At 45.2% G+C, this 23,300-nt stretch overlaps 1 protein-coding gene across 2 annotated transcripts in view; it reads left to right on the top strand.

Moving 5' to 3' along the window:
* CUNH5orf63 (chromosome unknown C5orf63 homolog) overlaps positions 1-22,051 on the top strand; it is a 35,265-nt gene extending 13,214 nt beyond the window's left edge. For both annotated transcript variants that reach the window (XM_056124629.1, XM_056124630.1), the window contains exons 2-4: positions 17,944-18,064; positions 20,672-20,728; positions 21,391-22,051. In XM_056124629.1, the coding sequence (XP_055980604.1) occupies positions 17,951-18,064; positions 20,672-20,728; positions 21,391-21,552 (333 nt within the window). In that variant the 5' untranslated portion in view covers positions 17,944-17,950 and the 3' untranslated portion in view covers positions 21,553-22,051. The remainder of the gene's footprint in view (positions 1-17,943; positions 18,065-20,671; positions 20,729-21,390) is intronic.
* The last annotated feature ends 1,249 nt before the right edge of the window (positions 22,052-23,300 follow it).

Below are 23,300 nucleotides of genomic sequence, written 5' to 3'. Positions count from 1 at the left end.
TCTGCCCCCGCGCCTCGGTGTTCCTTCCCGGAGTCCCTTGGAGGGGAGCGGGTTGAGCTTTCCTCCCCGCCCCGGCCAGGGCTACGGCAGCCGGAGACCTCCAGGACCAGCCACCACCATGCTGAGACCACTCTCCGCACACCTGAAGGTACTGGCAGAGGGACAAAGCCACGCGGGTTCCGGGGCCGAGACCTCCAAGCCTACTCGAATTGGAGTCGAGCATCTTCCACCCAGATCCTCCAAATTCCAGTAGGCGGGGGTCACACCCACCACCTGGCCCCCTGGCGCCGTGTAATCCCATCAGCGGCCAAGACTCAGAGACTATAAAATCCAGATCCCGGACGAGAGCAGTGCAGTCTCTGCCCCCGCGCCTCGGTGTTCCTTCCCGGAGTCCCTTGGAGGGGAGCGGGTTGAGCTTTCCTCCCCGCCCCGGCCAGGGCTACGGCAGCCGGAGACCTCCAGGACCAGCCACCACCATGCTGAGACCACTCTCCGCACACCTGAAGGTACTGGCAGAGGGACAAAGCCACGCGGGTTCCGGGGCCGAGACCTCCAAGCCTACTCGAATTGGAGTCGAGCATCTTCCACCCAGATCCTCCAAATTCCAGTAGGCGGGGGTCACACCCACCACCTGGCCCCCTGGCGCCGTGTAATCCCATCAGCGGCCAAGACTCAGAGACTATAAAATCCAGATCCCGGACGAGAGCAGTGCAGTCTCTGCCCCCGCGCCTCGGTGTTCCTTCCCGGAGTCCCTTGGAGGGGAGCGGGTTGAGCTTTCCTCCCCGCCCCGGCCAGGGCTACGGCAGCCGGAGACCTCCAGGACCAGCCACCACCATGCTGAGACCACTCTCCGCACACCTGAAGGTACTGGCAGAGGGACAAAGCCACGCGGGTTCCGGGGCCGAGACCTCCAAGCCTACTCGAATTGGAGTCGAGCATCTTCCACCCAGATCCTCCAAATTCCAGTAGGCGGGGGTCACACCCACCACCTGGCCCCCTGGCGCCGTGTAATCCCATCAGCGGCCAAGACTCAGAGACTATAAAATCCAGATCCCGGACGAGAGCAGTGCAGTCTCTGCCCCCGCGCCTCGGTGTTCCTTCCCGGAGTCCCTTGGAGGGGAGCGGGTTGAGCTTTCCTCCCCGCCCCGGCCAGGGCTACGGCAGCCGGAGACCTCCAGGACCAGCCACCACCATGCTGAGACCACTCTCCGCACACCTGAAGGTACTGGCAGAGGGACAAAGCCACGCGGGTTCCGGGGCCGAGACCTCCAAGCCTACTCGAATTGGAGTCGAGCATCTTCCACCCAGATCCTCCAAATTCCAGTAGGCGGGGGTCACACCCACCACCTGGCCCCCTGGCGCCGTGTAATCCCATCAGCGGCCAAGACTCAGAGACTATAAAATCCAGATCCCGGACGAGAGCAGTGCAGTCTCTGCCCCCGCGCCTCGGTGTTCCTTCCCGGAGTCCCTTGGAGGGGAGCGGGTTGAGCTTTCCTCCCCGCCCCGGCCAGGGCTACGGCAGCCGGAGACCTCCAGGACCAGCCACCACCATGCTGAGACCACTCTCCGCACACCTGAAGGTACTGGCAGAGGGACAAAGCCACGCGGGTTCCGGGGCCGAGACCTCCAAGCCTACTCGAATTGGAGTCGAGCATCTTCCACCCAGATCCTCCAAATTCCAGTAGGCGGGGGTCACACCCACCACCTGGCCCCCTGGCGCCGTGTAATCCCATCAGCGGCCAAGACTCAGAGACTATAAAATCCAGATCCCGGACGAGAGCAGTGCAGTCTCTGCCCCCGCGCCTCGGTGTTCCTTCCCGGAGTCCCTTGGAGGGGAGCGGGTTGAGCTTTCCTCCCCGCCCCGGCCAGGGCTACGGCAGCCGGAGACCTCCAGGACCAGCCACCACCATGCTGAGACCACTCTCCGCACACCTGAAGGTACTGGCAGAGGGACAAAGCCACGCGGGTTCCGGGGCCGAGACCTCCAAGCCTACTCGAATTGGAGTCGAGCATCTTCCACCCAGATCCTCCAAATTCCAGTAGGCGGGGGTCACACCCACCACCTGGCCCCCTGGCGCCGTGTAATCCCATCAGCGGCCAAGACTCAGAGACTATAAAATCCAGATCCCGGACGAGAGCAGTGCAGTCTCTGCCCCCGCGCCTCGGTGTTCCTTCCCGGAGTCCCTTGGAGGGGAGCGGGTTGAGCTTTCCTCCCCGCCCCGGCCAGGGCTACGGCAGCCGGAGACCTCCAGGACCAGCCACCACCATGCTGAGACCACTCTCCGCACACCTGAAGGTACTGGCAGAGGGACAAAGCCACGCGGGTTCCGGGGCCGAGACCTCCAAGCCTACTCGAATTGGAGTCGAGCATCTTCCACCCAGATCCTCCAAATTCCAGTAGGCGGGGGTCACACCCACCACCTGGCCCCCTGGCGCCGTGTAATCCCATCAGCGGCCAAGACTCAGAGACTATAAAATCCAGATCCCGGACGAGAGCAGTGCAGTCTCTGCCCCCGCGCCTCGGTGTTCCTTCCCGGAGTCCCTTGGAGGGGAGCGGGTTGAGCTTTCCTCCCCGCCCCGGCCAGGGCTACGGCAGCCGGAGACCTCCAGGACCAGCCACCACCATGCTGAGACCACTCTCCGCACACCTGAAGGTACTGGCAGAGGGACAAAGCCACGCGGGTTCCGGGGCCGAGACCTCCAAGCCTACTCGAATTGGAGTCGAGCATCTTCCACCCAGATCCTCCAAATTCCAGTAGGCGGGGGTCACACCCACCACCTGGCCCCCTGGCGCCGTGTAATCCCATCAGCGGCCAAGACTCAGAGACTATAAAATCCAGATCCCGGACGAGAGCAGTGCAGTCTCTGCCCCCGCGCCTCGGTGTTCCTTCCCGGAGTCCCTTGGAGGGGAGCGGGTTGAGCTTTCCTCCCCGCCCCGGCCAGGGCTACGGCAGCCGGAGACCTCCAGGACCAGCCACCACCATGCTGAGACCACTCTCCGCACACCTGAAGGTACTGGCAGAGGGACTAAGCCACGCGGGTTCCGGGGCCGAGACCTCCAAGCCTACTCGAATTGGAGTCGAGCATCTTCCACCCAGATCCTCCAAATTCCAGTAGGCGGGGGTCACACCCACCACCTGGCCCCCTGGCGCCGTGTAATCCCATCAGCGGCCAAGACTCAGAGACTATAAAATCCAGATCCCGGACGAGAGCAGTGCAGTCTCTGCCCCCGCGCCTCGGTGTTCCTTCCCGGAGTCCCTTGGAGGGGAGCGGGTTGAGCTTTCCTCCCCGCCCCGGCCAGGGCTACGGCAGCCGGAGACCTCCAGGACCAGCCACCACCATGCTGAGACCACTCTCCGCACACCTGAAGGTACTGGCAGAGGGACAAAGCCACGCGGGTTCCGGGGCCGAGACCTCCAAGCCTACTCGAATTGGAGTCGAGCATCTTCCACCCAGATCCTCCAAATTCCAGTAGGCGGGGGTCACACCCACCACCTGGCCCCCTGGCGCCGTGTAATCCCATCAGCGGCCAAGACTCAGAGACTATAAAATCCAGATCCCGGACGAGAGCAGTGCAGTCTCTGCCCCCGCGCCTCGGTGTTCCTTCCCGGAGTCCCTTGGAGGGGAGCGGGTTGAGCTTTCCTCCCCGCCCCGGCCAGGGCTACGGCAGCCGGAGACCTCCAGGACCAGCCACCACCATGCTGAGACCACTCTCCGCACACCTGAAGGTACTGGCAGAGGGACAAAGCCACGCGGGTTCCGGGGCCGAGACCTCCAAGCCTACTCGAATTGGAGTCGAGCATCTTCCACCCAGATCCTCCAAATTCCAGTAGGCGGGGGTCACACCCACCACCTGGCCCCCTGGCGCCGTGTAATCCCATCAGCGGCCAAGACTCAGAGACTATAAAATCCAGATCCCGGACGAGAGCAGTGCAGTCTCTGCCCCCGCGCCTCGGTGTTCCTTCCCGGAGTCCCTTGGAGGGGAGCGGGTTGAGCTTTCCTCCCCGCCCCGGCCAGGGCTACGGCAGCCGGAGACCTCCAGGACCAGCCACCACCATGCTGAGACCACTCTCCGCACACCTGAAGGTACTGGCAGAGGGACAAAGCCACGCGGGTTCCGGGGCCGAGACCTCCAAGCCTACTCGAATTGGAGTCGAGCATCTTCCACCCAGATCCTCCAAATTCCAGTAGGCGGGGGTCACACCCACCACCTGGCCCCCTGGCGCCGTGTAATCCCATCAGCGGCCAAGACTCAGAGACTATAAAATCCAGATCCCGGACGAGAGCAGTGCAGTCTCTGCCCCCGCGCCTCGGTGTTCCTTCCCGGAGTCCCTTGGAGGGGAGCGGGTTGAGCTTTCCTCCCCGCCCCGGCCAGGGCTACGGCAGCCGGAGACCTCCAGGACCAGCCACCACCATGCTGAGACCACTCTCCGCACACCTGAAGGTACTGGCAGAGGGACAAAGCCACGCGGGTTCCGGGGCCGAGACCTCCAAGCCTACTCGAATTGGAGTCGAGCATCTTCCACCCAGATCCTCCAAATTCCAGTAGGCGGGGGTCACACCCACCACCTGGCCCCCTGGCGCCGTGTAATCCCATCAGCGGCCAAGACTCAGAGACTATAAAATCCAGATCCCGGACGAGAGCAGTGCAGTCTCTGCCCCCGCGCCTCGGTGTTCCTTCCCGGAGTCCCTTGGAGGGGAGCGGGTTGAGCTTTCCTCCCCGCCCCGGCCAGGGCTACGGCAGCCGGAGACCTCCAGGACCAGCCACCACCATGCTGAGACCACTCTCCGCACACCTGAAGGTACTGGCAGAGGGACAAAGCCACGCGGGTTCCGGGGCCGAGACCTCCAAGCCTACTCGAATTGGAGTCGAGCATCTTCCACCCAGATCCTCCAAATTCCAGTAGGCGGGGGTCACACCCACCACCTGGCCCCCTGGCGCCGTGTAATCCCATCAGCGGCCAAGACTCAGAGACTATAAAATCCAGATCCCGGACGAGAGCAGTGCAGTCTCTGCCCCCGCGCCTCGGTGTTCCTTCCCGGAGTCCCTTGGAGGGGAGCGGGTTGAGCTTTCCTCCCCGCCCCGGCCAGGGCTACGGCAGCCGGAGACCTCCAGGACCAGCCACCACCATGCTGAGACCACTCTCCGCACACCTGAAGGTACTGGCAGAGGGACAAAGCCACGCGGGTTCCGGGGCCGAGACCTCCAAGCCTACTCGAATTGGAGTCGAGCATCTTCCACCCAGATCCTCCAAATTCCAGTAGGCGGGGGTCACACCCACCACCTGGCCCCCTGGCGCCGTGTAATCCCATCAGCGGCCAAGACTCAGAGACTATAAAATCCAGATCCCGGACGAGAGCAGTGCAGTCTCTGCCCCCGCGCCTCGGTGTTCCTTCCCGGAGTCCCTTGGAGGGGAGCGGGTTGAGCTTTCCTCCCCGCCCCGGCCAGGGCTACGGCAGCCGGAGACCTCCAGGACCAGCCACCACCATGCTGAGACCACTCTCCGCACACCTGAAGGTACTGGCAGAGGGACAAAGCCACGCGGGTTCCGGGGCCGAGACCTCCAAGCCTACTCGAATTGGAGTCGAGCATCTTCCACCCAGATCCTCCAAATTCCAGTAGGCGGGGGTCACACCCACCACCTGGCCCCCTGGCGCCGTGTAATCCCATCAGCGGCCAAGACTCAGAGACTATAAAATCCAGATCCCGGACGAGAGCAGTGCAGTCTCTGCCCCCGCGCCTCGGTGTTCCTTCCCGGAGTCCCTTGGAGGGGAGCGGGTTGAGCTTTCCTCCCCGCCCCGGCCAGGGCTACGGCAGCCGGAGACCTCCAGGACCAGCCACCACCATGCTGAGACCACTCTCCGCACACCTGAAGGTACTGGCAGAGGGACAAAGCCACGCGGGTTCCGGGGCCGAGACCTCCAAGCCTACTCGAATTGGAGTCGAGCATCTTCCACCCAGATCCTCCAAATTCCAGTAGGCGGGGGTCACACCCACCACCTGGCCCCCTGGCGCCGTGTAATCCCATCAGCGGCCAAGACTCAGAGACTATAAAATCCAGATCCCGGACGAGAGCAGTGCAGTCTCTGCCCCCGCGCCTCGGTGTTCCTTCCCGGAGTCCCTTGGAGGGGAGCGGGTTGAGCTTTCCTCCCCGCCCCGGCCAGGGCTACGGCAGCCGGAGACCTCCAGGACCAGCCACCACCATGCTGAGACCACTCTCCGCACACCTGAAGGTACTGGCAGAGGGACAAAGCCACGCGGGTTCCGGGGCCGAGACCTCCAAGCCTACTCGAATTGGAGTCGAGCATCTTCCACCCAGATCCTCCAAATTCCAGTAGGCGGGGGTCACACCCACCACCTGGCCCCCTGGCGCCGTGTAATCCCATCAGCGGCCAAGACTCAGAGACTATAAAATCCAGATCCCGGACGAGAGCAGTGCAGTCTCTGCCCCCGCGCCTCGGTGTTCCTTCCCGGAGTCCCTTGGAGGGGAGCGGGTTGAGCTTTCCTCCCCGCCCCGGCCAGGGCTACGGCAGCCGGAGACCTCCAGGACCAGCCACCACCATGCTGAGACCACTCTCCGCACACCTGAAGGTACTGGCAGAGGGACAAAGCCACGCGGGTTCCGGGGCCGAGACCTCCAAGCCTACTCGAATTGGAGTCGAGCATCTTCCACCCAGATCCTCCAAATTCCAGTAGGCGGGGGTCACACCCACCACCTGGCCCCCTGGCGCCGTGTAATCCCATCAGCGGCCAAGACTCAGAGACTATAAAATCCAGATCCCGGAACCGCGCGGCCGCATTTGCGGCCGCGCGACATCTTATTATCTCATTCCTACTTTGGACAAACTTGCAGGCTGTCGAATGTAGCCTGCCCACAGGGCAGAGTCTGGCAAACTCCCCGTGGCCTACCAAATATGCCAAATACCAGTAACAATGATGGGTCTCATTCTCCTAAAGAGCCCTGAATATAATCTCAGGGCTAGGATGAAAGAGACGTTACTGGGGCCTGCTCGAGGCAATCGACGATTAACAGGATGATGAAATGAAATGAAATGAAATCAATGTTAGAGGTGAAGTAACAGAATAACATTCATAGAGCCTCATAATAGGATTCCTCACCTGAAAAAGGGATGATCCCTAACATTCAGGTTGTACAGTGTATTTCTGTGGGCCTGATTTATTGGTATCACAAGTACAAGAAATGCTGATTTCGTAACTCAAAGGTCCCAAAGCTAGTTGCTACAAAATGGATTTTAAAATGAATAAACTAACTTTCAGGTATTGTGTGATCTTATGGCTAACTTGACATCTTTGGCAAGATGAACTGGAAATGGTGGAATATTAGTGAGGAGTGGAAGACATAGCCTGGATAGATACTGAATTGCAAACAGTTGTTTTTGGAAATGAGATAATGCGCTTTTTAAAATAGCCAGGAAACCAATATTACTAGCTGGGTACAAGGAGACTAAGATCTTGTAATGAAATTGTCTTCTTTCTGGGTCAGTGTTAAGTATCAGAAAGTGCTTCAAAAGGAATAGGTCATTTTGGTTAAGGATAATATAGAAAGGAGCCTGCATAATTCCTTATGCACTTTGTTCTCATCCCTTGAACTAGAATGATTTTGTCCTCGTCTTAATGCTGTCTTTATGGAATGAAGGAATTTTCAAATTGGTTTTTAAACTCTATTAAGTCCTCGTGTATGATATAACCCAACCACATTATTCAGGTTTTCTTGGCTTTCAGGAACAGCTTTGCAGCCATTATATCGTAATTGTACTGAACACTGTTGCACACTTTGAATTCAGAATATGCCTCTCTGGCTCTGGGCCAGATACTGAGTCAGTGTCTTTAAGGTTGAGGGTGAGAGAAAGGATACAGTGTTTACAAGTCCCTATTATGCTAACAGAAATTAGTGCAGAATCCCCTTTGCACCCTGAGTGTTAAAGGAAACAAATAATAAGGGTTCTGTTATTCTTGATTGGCATCTTTTAATTTTTCTTACCTAAGTGGGTTTTTTAAAACCCTCCCCCAGTTGCCAAGTCTACCAACCCTGAGTAGACTCCTCTGAAACAGTGATTTGGAAAGTGTGACTGCTAAGGTCCAAAGAGTCTAAATCAAACGTTTGCTTTCTCTAAAGTTCCTTTCCCATTCCACTTCATATTTGTCAGTACCCCATAGGCCTGGGAAAACCCAGCAGTGCTTCTGGACATGGAAGAGAATGCCAAAATGACAAGGTTCTGCCATTTAAATAATTTTAGAAAATATCTCTTAAGAAATAAGTGGGGCTGGAGCAATAGCATAGCGGGTAGGGCATTTGCCTTGCATGCAGCCAACATGGCCAACACAGGTTCGATTCCCAGCATCCCATATGGTCCCCTGAGCACCGCCAAGAGTAATTTCTGAGTGCAGAGTCAGGAGTAGCCTCTGAGCATTGCTGGGTGTGACCCAAAAAGCAAAAGAGAGAGAGAGAGAGAGAAGAAAGAAAGACAGAAAGAACATTATTCTTCCTTTAGTGAAGCACATTTTCATCTTAGATATTAGAAAGTTTTGAGAGGAGTACCTTCCACTCTTATGTCCTTCTCCATTCTTCTGTTGGATTTTTTTTCTGACACCAAAGCTTCCAGTTGTGATGGAGGAAGCTAGAGAAATGAAGTTCATGATGATCAAGTGCCCTTATTCTTCTACCCAGAAGTGTGAATTTTAGTTCCCTGAACATCTAGCAATGTAGGTGTTCTAAAAATTACTGTAGATTATTTTAAAGCTTTTTTAAAGTAATAGCACAGCGGGTAGGGCGTTCGCCTTACAAGCGGCCAACATGGCCGACCCGAGTTCGATTCCTCCGCCCCTCTCGGAGAGCCCGGCAAGCTACCGAGAGTATTCGATATGCCAGACACAGTAACAACAAAGTCTCCAATGGAGACGTTACTGGGCCCGCTCGAGCAAATCGACGATCAACGGGAGGGCCTTTTAAAGTAATAGGCTGTTATCATCACATTTCAGCATGATATTTTGTCTTCTATCCGGATAACTTTTAATCTTTTCAATTTGTTTTAATGGTGCCAAAGATCAAACCTAAGAGCTCATGCATATAAGGTGCGTACTCTACCCCTAAGCCACATTGTGACATTTGACATGCAAAGCCTATGAATACTTTTCTTCAGGTCTCTATAAAGTAAGAGAGCAGAACTATTAAATAGCATTTCCATTTCACAGTTGACAAAACTCCTTTTCTCTGCGTAATATCCTGTATGATGCCACCAGATCTTCCAGAGCACTGATTTTATCACATCACTCTTGCTCAAAACCTTTCACTGTGTCACATCAAATGCCACAGTTATCCTACCTCACAGCCTGTGTCTTTAAACCATTTTGAAATGCTTCACCTTTTTCCTACATATCCAAATCCTAAATCATTTAGGATCCTGTTCTATGACACCACTTCCAATCTCAGCCCACGGTGTTATTCCTTTTCAGCATTTAAACTTTGCCCATTAAGGACATTTGCCTTGCATGCAGCTGACCCTGATATAGTCCTGGCACTCCATAATGTCCCCTGAACACCATTAGGTGTGACACCCCAAGCCCCTCAAAATAAAATAAATTTGTCCAGTAAATGTTCCTATTATAATCTCCCTGTATTTCTAATTTAAACATATGTACAATTGTACATTTTTAATCTGATGACTAGATTTTTAGCACTTTACAGATTGGTATCATTCCTTTTAAAAATTTTTGTTTATTTTGGGGCCACATCCTGTGGCATTCAGGGGTTACTCCTGTCTCTATGCTTAGGGGTCATTCCTGGCATTCCTCAGAGGATTGTATGCAGTGTGAAGGACCAAATAAGGGCCAAATATGGGTCAACTACATGCAAGAAAAGCACCAGAAGTCCAATACTATCTATCTCTCTGACCTATCATTCCTCATTTTTAACCCTTTCTTCCTAACAGTGGAACAAATTGGTTGATGGCGCATCTGTTTACTATCATGTAAAAGTTGACATAATATATTGTTTCAGTTAAGAATTTAAATCCTGGGACTGGAGCAATAGCCCAGCGGGTAGGGCATTTGCCTTGCATGCAGCCGATCCAGGTTTGATTCCCAGCATCCCATATGGTCCCTTGAGCACTGCCAGGAGTAATTTCTGAGTGCATGAGCCAGGAGTAACCCCTGTGCAATGCTGGGTGTGACCCAAAAAGCAAAAAAAAAAAAAGAATTTAAATCCTTTCACGTAAATCTACCGAAACATATCTAGCTTCCTTGTTGCTTATATTATTTGAAAGGAAAGAAATAGCCTAAATATCAAAAAGAAAAAAATTAGTGACTTAATTTTACTAAGAATTTGAAGGGATAGTCTAAGGGAACAGAGACACATACTAAGTAGTAGCACTGTAGCACTGTCCTTCCATTGTTCATCAGTTTGTTCAAGTGGGCACCAGTAATGTCTCTATAGTGATACTTCTTGTTACTGTTTTTGGCATATCGAATACATCACAGGGAGCTTGCCAGGCTCTGTCATACAAGCACGATATGCTTGGTAGCTTGCCAGGCTCTCCGAGAGGGACGGAGGAATCAAACTGGGGTCCGCCTGGGTCAGCCTCGTGCAAGGCAAACGCCCTACCCACTGTACTAAGTAGTAGATATTAAATGCTGTATATCTTCAGTGGAACTATAACCTTACTGGTTATGCCAGTCCCACACATTGAACTGTTAAAGAACATTTGTTCTAGGTACAAATTAATATAGTACCAACTAAATATAATCAGTGGATCAGAAATAGACAAATTCTTAGAATCCTACAACCATGGTAATTTGGAGGAAAATTAAGAAGAGTCTTATCTCGTAAAAATATATTAACATAGAATTTTTTTAAAGTTGCATTAATGACAATTAAGTATTGATTATTAGCATAATGAGATCCAAATATAAAATAAAATTTAATGCTTTAGAACTTTTCTATCTCTCTCTATATATAGTGTTAAATTTTAAGGCACGTGTTAGTCCTTTCTGGGACTGATTCTCTACTGGTTTCTCTAGCTTTCCTATTAGTATTGAAATCTGGAAATGTCAGTTGTAGGGAACATGGGTTCATGCGTAGTGAGAAACTGCTTCTTGCTCCTTGAGCTGGAGGTATGATGTAGCTTACCCATCATTATGTGTGATTAAATCCGCAGTCCAAACTACGTAGTTAGAATGCACCTGAGTATGTCACCTGAATGTGGGTTAGGTGGTTAGCTCAGGATCTTTGTTACAACATCATATCTGAGTTGGCTCCACTTCCTTGGCATTTTCCCTGGCTAGATCCTGACGTCATAAGCTAACACGGATAAACACCCACCCACCCCCCATACACACACCCAACGACAAGTAAGAGCCCCTCTCCAGGTTAGGTCTTCCTGCTTCTACTCTGTTTCTGTTCAATAGCTTCATTCTCTCCTCACTTAACCTCTAGAAATTGGTACCTCAAAGCATCTACTATAAATTGGTACCTCAAAGCATCTACTCAGTTTTCAGTTTTTGGTTTTGTTCTTAAGTATTTTCTTTTTTTGTATCTCTTGGCTACAAACTTAGATACAGGATAGCAAGCTGAGTGGAAGCTTCTTTGGAAGAGGGAGATCACCCACCTAACTGACCAAAAACATAGAAGCTGTATCATATTTCCCTTTTTCTAGGTTTGATAGAGTCCAGTGACATAGATCAATAAGAGAAACCCCACTTCATCATATAAACTTTCAGTAATATGAAATAATTCATTTTGTTCCCTCAACAAAATGAGGGAACAAAATGAATTATTTTGTGTGTGTGCGCACATGCAAGTGTACACTCTTATTTTCCAGTTCTTTGGGTAAAAATAGAAACATTATACTTAGGTGTAATGAATATGAAAGAAGCACATATCTCACAAATAACTAAACCAAAGCCCCAAGCCTCTCTTTATGGAAGACAGGTTCATTGAGAGTTATAGTGATAGTCTTTGGTTAATGTAAATTCATCATTAAATTTACATTGTACATTTGTGAAGAAGTTTTAATGTTACCTGTTAATAACCAAGGTGGGAGGCTGGAGCAATAGCACAGGGGGTAGGGCATTTGCCTTGCACTTGGCCAACCCGGGTTTGATTCCCAGCACCCCATATTGTCCCTCAGCACCACCAGGAGTAATTCCTGACTGCAGAGCCAGGAGTAACCTCTATGCATCATTGGATGTGACCCAAAAAGCAAAAAATAAAAAATAACCAAGGTTCTACCTTGGCTTATATAAACCTTGTTTTTTTCACATGAAGTAACACTGCAGTTTGCTGATGAGGGATCATGTGAGTTTGGACATTCAATGTATCAAGGATTCTTTGTACGAATAAAAAAATTCTCATCAGTGAAGGTCAGTTTTTCTACTCACGCAAGAATAATGTTGTTTTCCTTCTAATCAGACACACACTGTGTGTAAAGAGTCCAGAAGCTCCACATAAGTGATATGCAGCCATAGCCTGGGTAGATCCTCATGCAAGAAAATGAATAATCCTTAATAAAGGTTCAGCTGACTCTACCTTCTTTTTGTACTACAATCAGTTGCTTTAATATGAAATGCCCTTCAGTGCTTTGCAGGAAAAATGCTATGAAGTTAAGTTATATTGCTTCAAGAAGGGCTGAATTGGCCCAATCAGTCCTCCTCACATGTTGTTTTTGATTCTGACATAAAGACCACTGAAGTCAGTGTCAGTTTTGTTGAAAAGCAGGCATGTCTTTTCTCTTTCAGGGGAGCCCATGCCTCTCAATGGAACTGGACTTGAAACAGCAGGTGTCAACATCTTTATTGTTAGGCTTTGGAATTTGTTTTAGGCACATTCTAAAAATCCAGTCTTAATACCTTTTGCATTTCTTTTTGGTCTATGACAAAGATGACCCAATTGTGTTTTTTTGAAATTATGGGCATTGCTTTTTGCTTTTATCACAAAGGCACATAACAAACTACAAAAGAAAAAATTGTGTCTCTGTGGATAATAAGTATATACATTTCATGACTGAAGTCACGGATTTAATCAAAAGGGTGTTGTCCACTCACAGTCATGAGCTATCAGGCAGACCACCTTTCAGGATATTTTTTATAATGCTCATAACTGTTAAAAATAATAGAACTAATGAAAATGTCACATTGATAGAATAGCCCATTTTAAGATTTTACTTCAGGAAGGCATGATTTGGTGAATGTGACATTGACAACAATGATATTAGGTTTTACAGAGTTTGTAAAACATTCTAAGAAGAATATTATAAAGTTCCAATTGGACTGTGTCATCTTTCATTTAACTCATTATTTGTAGAAGTGAATTTCAGTGTTCAGAATTTTAGCCTTAATATTTCATTTCTGCCTAGGAGAGTTGTATGAAGCAGTTTCTTAGAACAGACTCTAATATAATTTTTAATACAATGCTTAAAAAGAACCTCAATTTAGCACTATGGTAAAATGCATGTGTCTTAAGGGCATTTGAAAAGTATGTGGAGAGTAAATCTGAAATAATAATTCTAATTTATTTCTCAGTGAACAAATGTGCCATGGTAAAGTGATTAAATATATGCATAAAAGAAGAAATAGAGAATTACAGTAGAAAAGAGAAATCATTGTAAATAGAAGGGTTATAGCATCACTGAAGACCTTACTTACTTTCAGGTTGGTTGAACAAATATTGTAACAAATTTGGAATGAATAGCAACTCTGTTTACTATAACAGGTTTTATTTGTCTTGGATACAATGAAGACCACATGCTGTGTTTTGTCATATTGGAGTACAGAAGCAGATTTCCATTGTGAATGTGATTTTTTTAACACCTTAACACTTACCTCAGTCTCAGCTCAGCTAGGTAAAAGCAATTAAGTTGTTCTTGCCTTACCACCAACTAGACATCAAAAAATCTTAAATCCTTCTACCAAAAGCATGAGCTGCAGTTCACTGTCCTAGTAATTGTCATTAGTCATTGCCATAGATGATTATCTTTTCATTTCAAGGTCTGTTTTTCTAAGTGTTCTATAATAAAACTAATTTTTAAAAATTCCTGCTCTTTCATGTATATAGCTTCTTTAATTCCACATCCTGGCAGAGTGAATCACTATTGATTGACATAGGCCTTTCTCAAAACCAATGCTGCAGAAATTTATACAAGGCTAACATGCTGTTTTCCACTAAATGTATATCCCATATAGACAGAGCCATATAGAATTGTTGTCTTCATCTACATCCATCTAAAACTAGAGAGGTAGTACAACAGGTAGGGTGCTTTCCTTGCAAGCTACCAACCCATATTTTATCCCTAGCACTGATATGGGCCCCAAGACCTGCTAGGAATCATCCCTGAGCACCAAGTCAGGAGTAAGCCCTGATCACCACCCAAACAAAACAGTGTGCCCCCCCAAACAAAAACAAAACAAAACAAAAAACCACATTCATCTATTAGAATTGTTGATTTTGCTGAATGTATGGAAAATGTGTTTGTCAGAGCATCACACATAGATGAGAGTAGCACAGCATATTGTGAAATTGTTTACATCCACTTTCCACCTTAGAATAATTCTGGGCTGCAAATCCTTGCAAAATTCTTGTTACAGACCTTGTTTATATCTTATTAGAATCACTGAGTTAGCAGAGAAATCTGGGGGAAAGTAGAAGAATAAAGGCTTACGAATGAAAGATTCTTTTGTGGATCATATCTGGTCTTTTCCCTTTCCTTCTGTTTTGTTGTTATTAGTACTGTGGTGATGGGGAGGGAGGTGGTTGAGGGGAATCACACACTTGGTTGTGGTGCACAGGAGGTAATATACTTTCTTTTTGGTGCTTACTCTTATTGGTACTTTGCTTGCAGTGCTAATTGGAAGGCCTACACTTGTTTGTGATGGTGCACACTTAGTTTTGGTATTCACCAGAGATAACTTTACTTACAAAGTTTGCATACACTTGTTTATAGTGCATTGGAGATCATACACTTTGTTATGATGCCAGGGATCCTAAATAGCAGTACTGCTTTGATCACATTCAGTTTTTGGAGAGGTAACAGGAATAAAAGACAAAGCTTCACACTTATAAGTATTCTTCCATTGAGGAGTCCTTAGGTCCTAAGTATTAGATCTTTCTACCCTGTTATCTTTACTGTCACTGTCACTGTCCTCCTGTTGTTCATTGATTTGCTTAAGCAGGCCCAATAACGTCTCCATTGTGACAATTGTTACTGTGTTTGGCATATCGAATACGTCACGGGTAGCTTGCCAGGCTTTGCCGTGCAAGCGAGATACTCTCGGTAGCTTGTCGGGCTCTCCAAGAGGGGTGGAGGAATCAAACTCGGATCGGCCATGTTGGCTGAGTGCAAGGCAAATGCCCTACCCACTATGCTATCGCTCTAGCCCAGTCTTTACTAAAAAGTTTGAAAAGTATTGGATTTTTTTCTACAGTTTTAAGATTGTTTCTAATGAGTTAATTATTTAATTATTTAAGGCTAATCTTACACTGAGGAGCCTGTTTGCTAATAGAGATTAACACAATTAATATAGTCAGGCTTTATGCATGCTTTTGTGGAACAAAGTAATGAGAGATTCTAGATGGTGATGAAGGAGTTGGGGCCTGTGGAAGTGCCCTTGTCAACAATTCTATGGATTTTCAGAGGAATATTATCCTTTAGTTATAAGATCGGGCTGGAGCGATAGCACAGCGGGTAGAGCGTTCGCCTTACACGCGGCCAACATGGCCGACCCGAGTTCGATTCCTCCGCCCCTCTTGGAGAGCCCGGCAAGCTACCGAGAGTATTCGATATGCCAGACACAGTAACAACAAAGTCTCCAATGGAGACGTTACTGGGCCCGCTCGAGCAAATCGACGATCAACGGGAGGGCCTTTACCTTTACCTTTAGTTATAAGATCTGTAAAAGGAAACCTGCCACAAGTGCTGAGGGAGAAGACAGTTGGGATAGAGAAAGGAACATTATGACAAAGATAGTTGGAAATAATCACCCTGGATAAGAACTGCATGCTGAAAGTAGGTAAAGTAACAAACATGGTAACCTCTCAGTATCTGTGTTGCAAACCATAATGCCCAAAAGGGGAGTAAGTGGAGAGGGAGGGAAGTACATGTCATAGAACCACCAAGGCAGACTGGGGGAGCTGGGAGATGGCAGGAGGGAAACTTAGGTTATTGGTGGTGGGAAATGGACACTTGTGGAGAAATGGGTGTTGGATCATTGTATGACTGAAACTCAATCATGAGCAGCTTTGTAACTGTTTCATCATGATAATGCAAAAAAAAAAAAAATCTGTTCATGGCCAGAGAGGTAGTACAATGGTAACATGCATGCCTTACAAGTGGTTATGTTGGCCAAAACCCTGATTATAATTCCCACCCCTACATGTGGTCACTCCCGATCACAGGGCCAGGAACAGTCTCTGAGCACCACTGGTTGTGGCCCCAAAACCCAACCCCTATGACTCCCTCCCCCCAAAAAAGATCTGTCCAAATAATAACTGATATGCACACTGTCTGGTAAGAATTACAGATTTGACTAAAGAGAAATAAAAAGGCAAAATTCTAAAATTTTGGACATTCAAAGAAGTGTTTAATTACTTGCTATGTGTCAGGTTGATTATAGATGTTCAGGACTACTGAAGTTACCAACAACCTGATACTATGAAATTCATTGTATTAGTGGGGACATACATAGAAAAATATATTTTAGAATTTTAATTTTAGAAAGTGAAGGACAAAATAAATGTAAAAACTATAAAAAAAAAGGTATGAAGAAAATAATGTTGGATAAAGTAGTCATCACTGAGCTATCTTAGGAGAGTAGGTAACATGAATCCATGCCAAAGGAAGAAAAGCTACTTAAGAGCTTCTCATGCAGAGAGACATCAAGTACAAAGATGCTGATGAAGACATAATCTTAGTTGTCAAGAAACAGAAAGAGAATCTTTGTAGCTGCAACTTGCCAAGATAAGGGAGGGGGAAATGGTAGGTGAAACCAGATGGAATAAAGGATAATTAAGAAATGAAGATCCAGGAAGATCCAGGAATGACATAATCTTGGGAATACTAATAATATAAACAGTAGTGTATATGTGTTTTAAAAGTTAAATTAATCATGTTGTTAGTTTGAAGAACAAAGCTCAATAGAATGAGTAAAAATTCTATTCAGAATAAGAATAGATTGGGTTAAGCTAAGTAGACGATGAGGAAGCCCCAAAGCCTAGTGTTTGACATGCTGCTATTACTAAGTTCTGATTGAAATATCTATACTAGAACACTAATACATTTGTATATGAGGTTTATAAAAATTATGAAAATATCCATTTAAAGTACTTCTTAAGAGAGAAGTAGATTTTTGTGACTGACAAATTCACTCAGCCTGATTGTCTCCTTTTATTCCTCCAAGTACAGCTCTTTGCTTTCCCATCTCGTAATAGAGGGGCACAAATCTCACAAAAATGATAACTTTAACCTTCAGCTGGGATTTTGTGCTGCTTATAATTCCCTTTACCTTGATGATTGTCAGATGTTGAGTGCTTGCTAATAAAATTAAATATCTCTATGAATATACCATCTCAGGGAACCTCCAAATTGTATGAAACCATCAGGATGCTAGCAAAACCTGCATGTGAAATCTAATTTTGTTTTCAAATGAACAAACTCATGTAGTTTGCTTATAAAAAAAAAAACAAGTTATTAGGCAAACACTAATCCATAAATATGGATCTCCCACCACCCTCACTCTACTGTTTTGTTTAGAATACAGTGACGGTTGAAGCATCTTGGAGTCTTACCAAACATCTGGGTTCTCTGACTTTCCTAGACTCTAAGAAACAATTATGAATCATTCTAATTCCATCATAGACCTGCAGCTTACTGTTCATAATGTAAAAACCAAAGTCTGGGAAACACAAGCTTACTAGTCTGCTTTTCTTTTGGTAGAATTAAGATGCTCTGGTTTCAAGGAAATGCCATGCAACTTGCCAGATACTCCTTTGGATTCCTCTTGAGAAATCTTTCTGCTTCTAAAGTTCCTCTGCCTGTGTTAACTTTATTCACAAAGGTAATTCATGAAAATATAAAGCATTCAAATATTTGCTGAAAAATGCATAATTAAGAAAGAAGGAAGAAATGGAATAAACTTTCTTCAAGCCTGTACTTTGTTTCCTCAGTTACAGATACAACAGTAGTAACTCTGTTTCCTAATCAGAGTTGTTCTTAATAACATTTAATACCTCACAATTATATAAGGTAAACTATTATATGTAATAGTTGCTGTTGGAAATAGACTTCTACATTGGAAAAACTACCAGGTTATAGTATAATTAGTACCACCTGGAAATAATTTATATTTTTTTGTAAATTATGTTGTATAAAGTCAACACAAAAACTAACTTAGTGAATGTTTCTAGGGGGAATATATGTTTAGATTCCTATGAGCTTTAGGTCACAATATTTTTAATCAACTAATCAATACATAACCTTGTGCATGTTTTAAAATACATTTTCTTTAATTTATGGTTAATTCATTAGCATTGAACTCAGAGCAGATTATACTCTAACTCATGTATAAAGATAACTTATCCAGCACACATACTTTTTACACAAAGCACATAAAAGCCTTCTTGTTTTTAGGAATACTAGGAAATGCTTCCACACTGTGTTTGAAGACCATTTTGTTTTACTTTATTTGTTTTGGGGGCCACATGTGGCAGTCCTAAGGGAATGTTCCCAGATCAGTGTTCAGGGATCACTTACAGCAGTAAATATTTGCACCACTGGTGCTATGGAAAATCCTAGAAAAGAGGGACTGGAGCGATAGCAAAGCGGGTAGGGCATTTGCCTTGCAAGTGGCCAACACGGGTTTGATTCCCAACATCCCAGGTGGTCCCCTGAGCACTGCCAGGAGTAATTCCTGAGTGCACGAACCAGGAGTAACCCTTGTGCAATGCTGGGTGTGACCCAAAAAGCAAAAAAAAAAAAAAAAAATCCTAGAAAAGAATGTCTGAATGATTCAGACCATGAAATCTGATCTGTTACCAGTTTATTAGTCTCTTTAAAATTCGATGGACTTTTTCCATAAAAATACTACAAAATAGATATGTAATATTTTGAACACTGATCAAGGCATAATTAAAGTTTTTTAATATAAAAGATAATTTTGGGTACATTTAGTACTTCTTCAATTTAGCCAATTCTTGCTTTATTTTTAAGATTCTCTGCTGACATTTCAAAACTTCCTCAGAAAATTTTGCTAATCTTAAAACATCAGACGATAATCTGTTTACTTATATTGTTCATTTTAATATTATGAGATTAATTATCCTAATGACAATATTGAGGCCAGAGTGAACTTTCTGTAGTAAAACTGTCTTTTTCCAGTATGGGTCCTTATTTCAAATCAAACTGTAGGTTAAACTAGAAGAAACTTTCTTTTACATAATAGCTATTCCTTCCTGCCATGGTAAAAAGTAGATTTATACAACAAGCATCAGTAGTGTTTAGTCTATTTTGAGTTTATACAAAGAACCTATCACTAATCCCTGTTCAGAATCATGGGCTGAAAAGGCTTTAAAATCTGCCAATGAGCCAAAGCAAACTTTATAGATTTCTCCACAAAGTGGTTACAGAGTGCAAACAAGAATAGTCACTAAAACTTTGCTTGCTTCTCAGGTGAAGAATTGGTCTTGAGAACTGATTTCTGACACAGTGTAATGAGAAAACACATAGTATAAATATCCAACGTAAATAAAGTTTTCCTCCTTTTTAAATATCGTGCAATGGCTATCCACCTTCATCTCAGTAAGTTAGGAGACAACGGGTGACAAAACTCAGTGGCTCCCTTGCCAAGCCCTTAAGCTGCTTTGGTGATATAAGCCTGACCAGAAAGGTATTTTTGTTTGGAGCCCATATCTGGAGATGCTCAGGGCTTACTCCTGGCGCTGCACTCAGGATCACTCCCGGCAGACTTAAGGGACCATACGGAGTGCTAGGGGTAGACCATATGCAAGGTCAGTGCCCTTCCCGCTGTTACTCCAGTCCCCCAAAAGGTATTCATAATGTAGAAAGGAAAAAGCCCTAGAACTACATGTCAGCAAAAAATTAATTTCCCAGATATCAATTAGATGAATCCAGTAACAAAAATGTAAGCAATTTTATAAATGTACTAAATATATCTACAAAAAATTCTATGCTGACCTATTATGTAAACAATATGCTTATATTGTATATGCATATATTTTACATATGCATTCACACATGTAATGAATATAAGCATCTAGTGTTATTAGATTAATTGATTGCTGGGGAAAAATGAAAGCAAAACAAACAACAAAATGTGTAGATCCCATTTATCATGTAATACTAGCTATCTATAAGGTTAAAAGGTAAAGGTAAAGGCCCTCCCGTTGATCGTCGATTTGCTCGAGCGGGCCCAGTAACGTCTCCATTGGAGACTTTGTTGTTACTGTGTCTGGCATATCCAATACTCTCGGTAGCTTGCCGGGCTCTCCGAATCTATAAGGTTATATCATAGTATTTTGCTGTGGGAATAAAACTGTAATTAACCTTCTAGAAAACAGCCCTTTAAGACAAGTGTAATCTGCTTTTTATGGTATTTGTTAGGTCACATGTCCTTCTTCGGGTAAAATATATTTCTTACTTCCCTCAGGATCCATGTCCTCTTTGTGATGAAGCCAAGAAAGCTCTGGAGCCTTATAAAAATAAGGTAATATTAAACAATGTGGCTTTATATGTATATGGAATGAGTTGTATATGTGGTATGAAGTATCTGGCTATATCCTTTCTTTAGGAAAGAGATTAAATGATTTTTCATTTAAATTCCCTTTCTATTCTTCAGGAAGATTTTAGTGCTGATTTCCATAAAACTCATTACCCCTAAGTGTTTTTCTCTGAGCAGTACTGATTTTCTTACTCTGACTCTTAATAAGAGTCAAAGTTAAAAAGCAGGTGGAGTATTCATGCTTTCTTTAAACTTTTGCCCCCATACCTTTTTTCTTTTTTATTATTATTATTATTATTAATAATTGTTATTTCCATGGAAGTGTTTTCCTGTAACAACTATATCACCTTTCCTATGCTTATAACAAAACATGCCTGTCCTGATTCTTAGGCAGCTTCCTACTTGAAACATATTTTATTTAAGGGAAAACTGACTAGTGCCCTGATGCTGAATGTAACAGGCAAGTCAGGAGCTAGGGAATATTAAGAAATTTTAAAAGTTGTAAGAACAAGGTCCTGATATTTGGGCTGCAAAAGTAAATAACAGAACCTCACAACTAGAACTCATCTAAGGATTACTTTGTCACTGGAGTTATTACATTGTTTCACATTCTCTTAAATATAGACCTTAATTTGTCTCGGTTTCAGTTTATTTTACAGGAGGTAGACATCACACTTCCAGAAAACTCTGCTTGGTATGAAAGGTATAAATTTGACATTCCAGTCTTTCATTTGAACGGCCAGTTTCTGATGATGCATCGAGTAAACATCTCAAAACTTGAAAAACAGCTTCAGAAACTTGAGCAATGACATGCTAGAAGCTGATAAACACCCTCATGATTTTTCACCCTCCATCCAAAAGGCATCTTCCTAAGCAAAGGAAAAAGGCCTCATACTCTTTTTGTCACTTTCACACAGCCCTCAGAATGTTCTGAACTCAAAAAGTGCCAAATAAATGTTGACACCTCTCTTCTGAATGATGAAAATACCAATGAGGGATCCATTCACCTTTTGGAATTTTATAAAATAAGAGTAGCATTTTGGCAGAATGAGAATGGAGGGCAAGATAAGTCCATTTTCTAAATTTTTTCTTACCTTTGGTATTAATTTGGAAGCATTTCACATTCATTGTACAATGCTGTTGATAGGAAGAACACTGCATTCCTGCTGCTGCCCTGAGGGCTTAACTTTTTAATAAAAGAATAAATGCTTTTAAACTCAGTAGATAAAGAGAAATGTGATTTGTTAATAACTATTCATTGTCAATAAAGGGGTACTTTAACAAATATATCTGCAAAAAGACCAATTTGGTGAAATTAAATAATACCTGTTAAACATCTAATCTTTGATAAGGGAGCAAGAAATGTGAAGTATAGCAAGGAAAGCCTCTTTAACAAATGGTGCTGGCATAACTGGACAACCTCATGCAAAAAAAAATGGGCTTAGACCTCAACTTAACACCATGCACAAAAGTCAGATCAAAATGGATTAAAGATCTCAACATCAGGCCAAAATCCATAAGGTATATTGAAGACAAGGTTGGTAAAACCCTCCATGATATTGAGGCTAACAGTATCTTTAAAGATGACACTCCACTGATCAATTAAGTGGAAACAGAGATAAACAAATGGGACTATCTTAAATTAAGAAGCTTTTGCACCTCAAAAGATACAGTGACCGGAATAGAAAGACAATCTACAGAATGGGAAAGGATAGTTATCCAATACCCATCTGGTAAGGGGTTTATATCAAGGATATACAAAGCACTGGTTGAACTCTACAAGAAGAAAACATCTAACCCCATCAAAAAATGGGGTGATGAAATGAACAGAAACTTTTCCAAAGAAGAAATCCGAATGGCTAAAAGTCACATGACAAAATGCTCTACATCACTAACCATCAGGGAGATGCAGATCAAAACAACAATGAGATATCATCTCACACCACAGAGACTGGCTCACATCCATAAGAACAAAAGCAACCTGTGTTGGTGTGGATGTGGCGAGAAAGGGACCCTCTTTCACTGCTGGTGGGAATGCCGACTGGTTCAGCCCTTTTGGAAAACAGTATGGATGATTCTCAAAAAATTAGAAATTGAGCTCCCATTTGACCCAGCTATACCACTCCTGGGAATATATCCTAAAGAAGAAAAAAAGTACAGTCGAAATGACATTTGCACTTCTATGTTCATTGCTGCACTATTCACAATAGCCAAAATCTGGGGGAAAAAAACATGACTGCCCAAGAACAGATGACTAGTTAAAGAAACTTTTGTACATCTACACAATGGAGTACTATGCAGCTCTTGGCAAAGATGAAGTCATGAAATTTACATACAAGTGGTACTACATGTAAAGTATCATGCTAAGTGAAATGAGTCAGAAAGAGAGGGACAGATATAGAAAGATTGCATTCATTTTGGGAATATAAAGTAACAAAATAGGAGGCTAACACCCAAGAATAGTTGAGATAAGTTCCAGGAGGTTCACTCCATGGCTTGGAGGCCAGCCGCACATGCTAGGGAAAAAGGCAGCTCAGATAGAGAAGGGAGCACCAAA

The sequence above is a fragment of the Sorex fumeus genome, unplaced genomic scaffold (genome assembly GCF_029834395.1).
Source record: "Sorex fumeus unplaced genomic scaffold, SorFum_2.1 ptg000051l, whole genome shotgun sequence".
NCBI lineage: Eukaryota > Metazoa > Chordata > Mammalia > Eulipotyphla > Soricidae > Sorex > Sorex fumeus.
The sequence above is the reverse complement of the archived record's forward strand: the minus strand, read 5'-3'. Positions and strand labels throughout refer to the sequence as shown.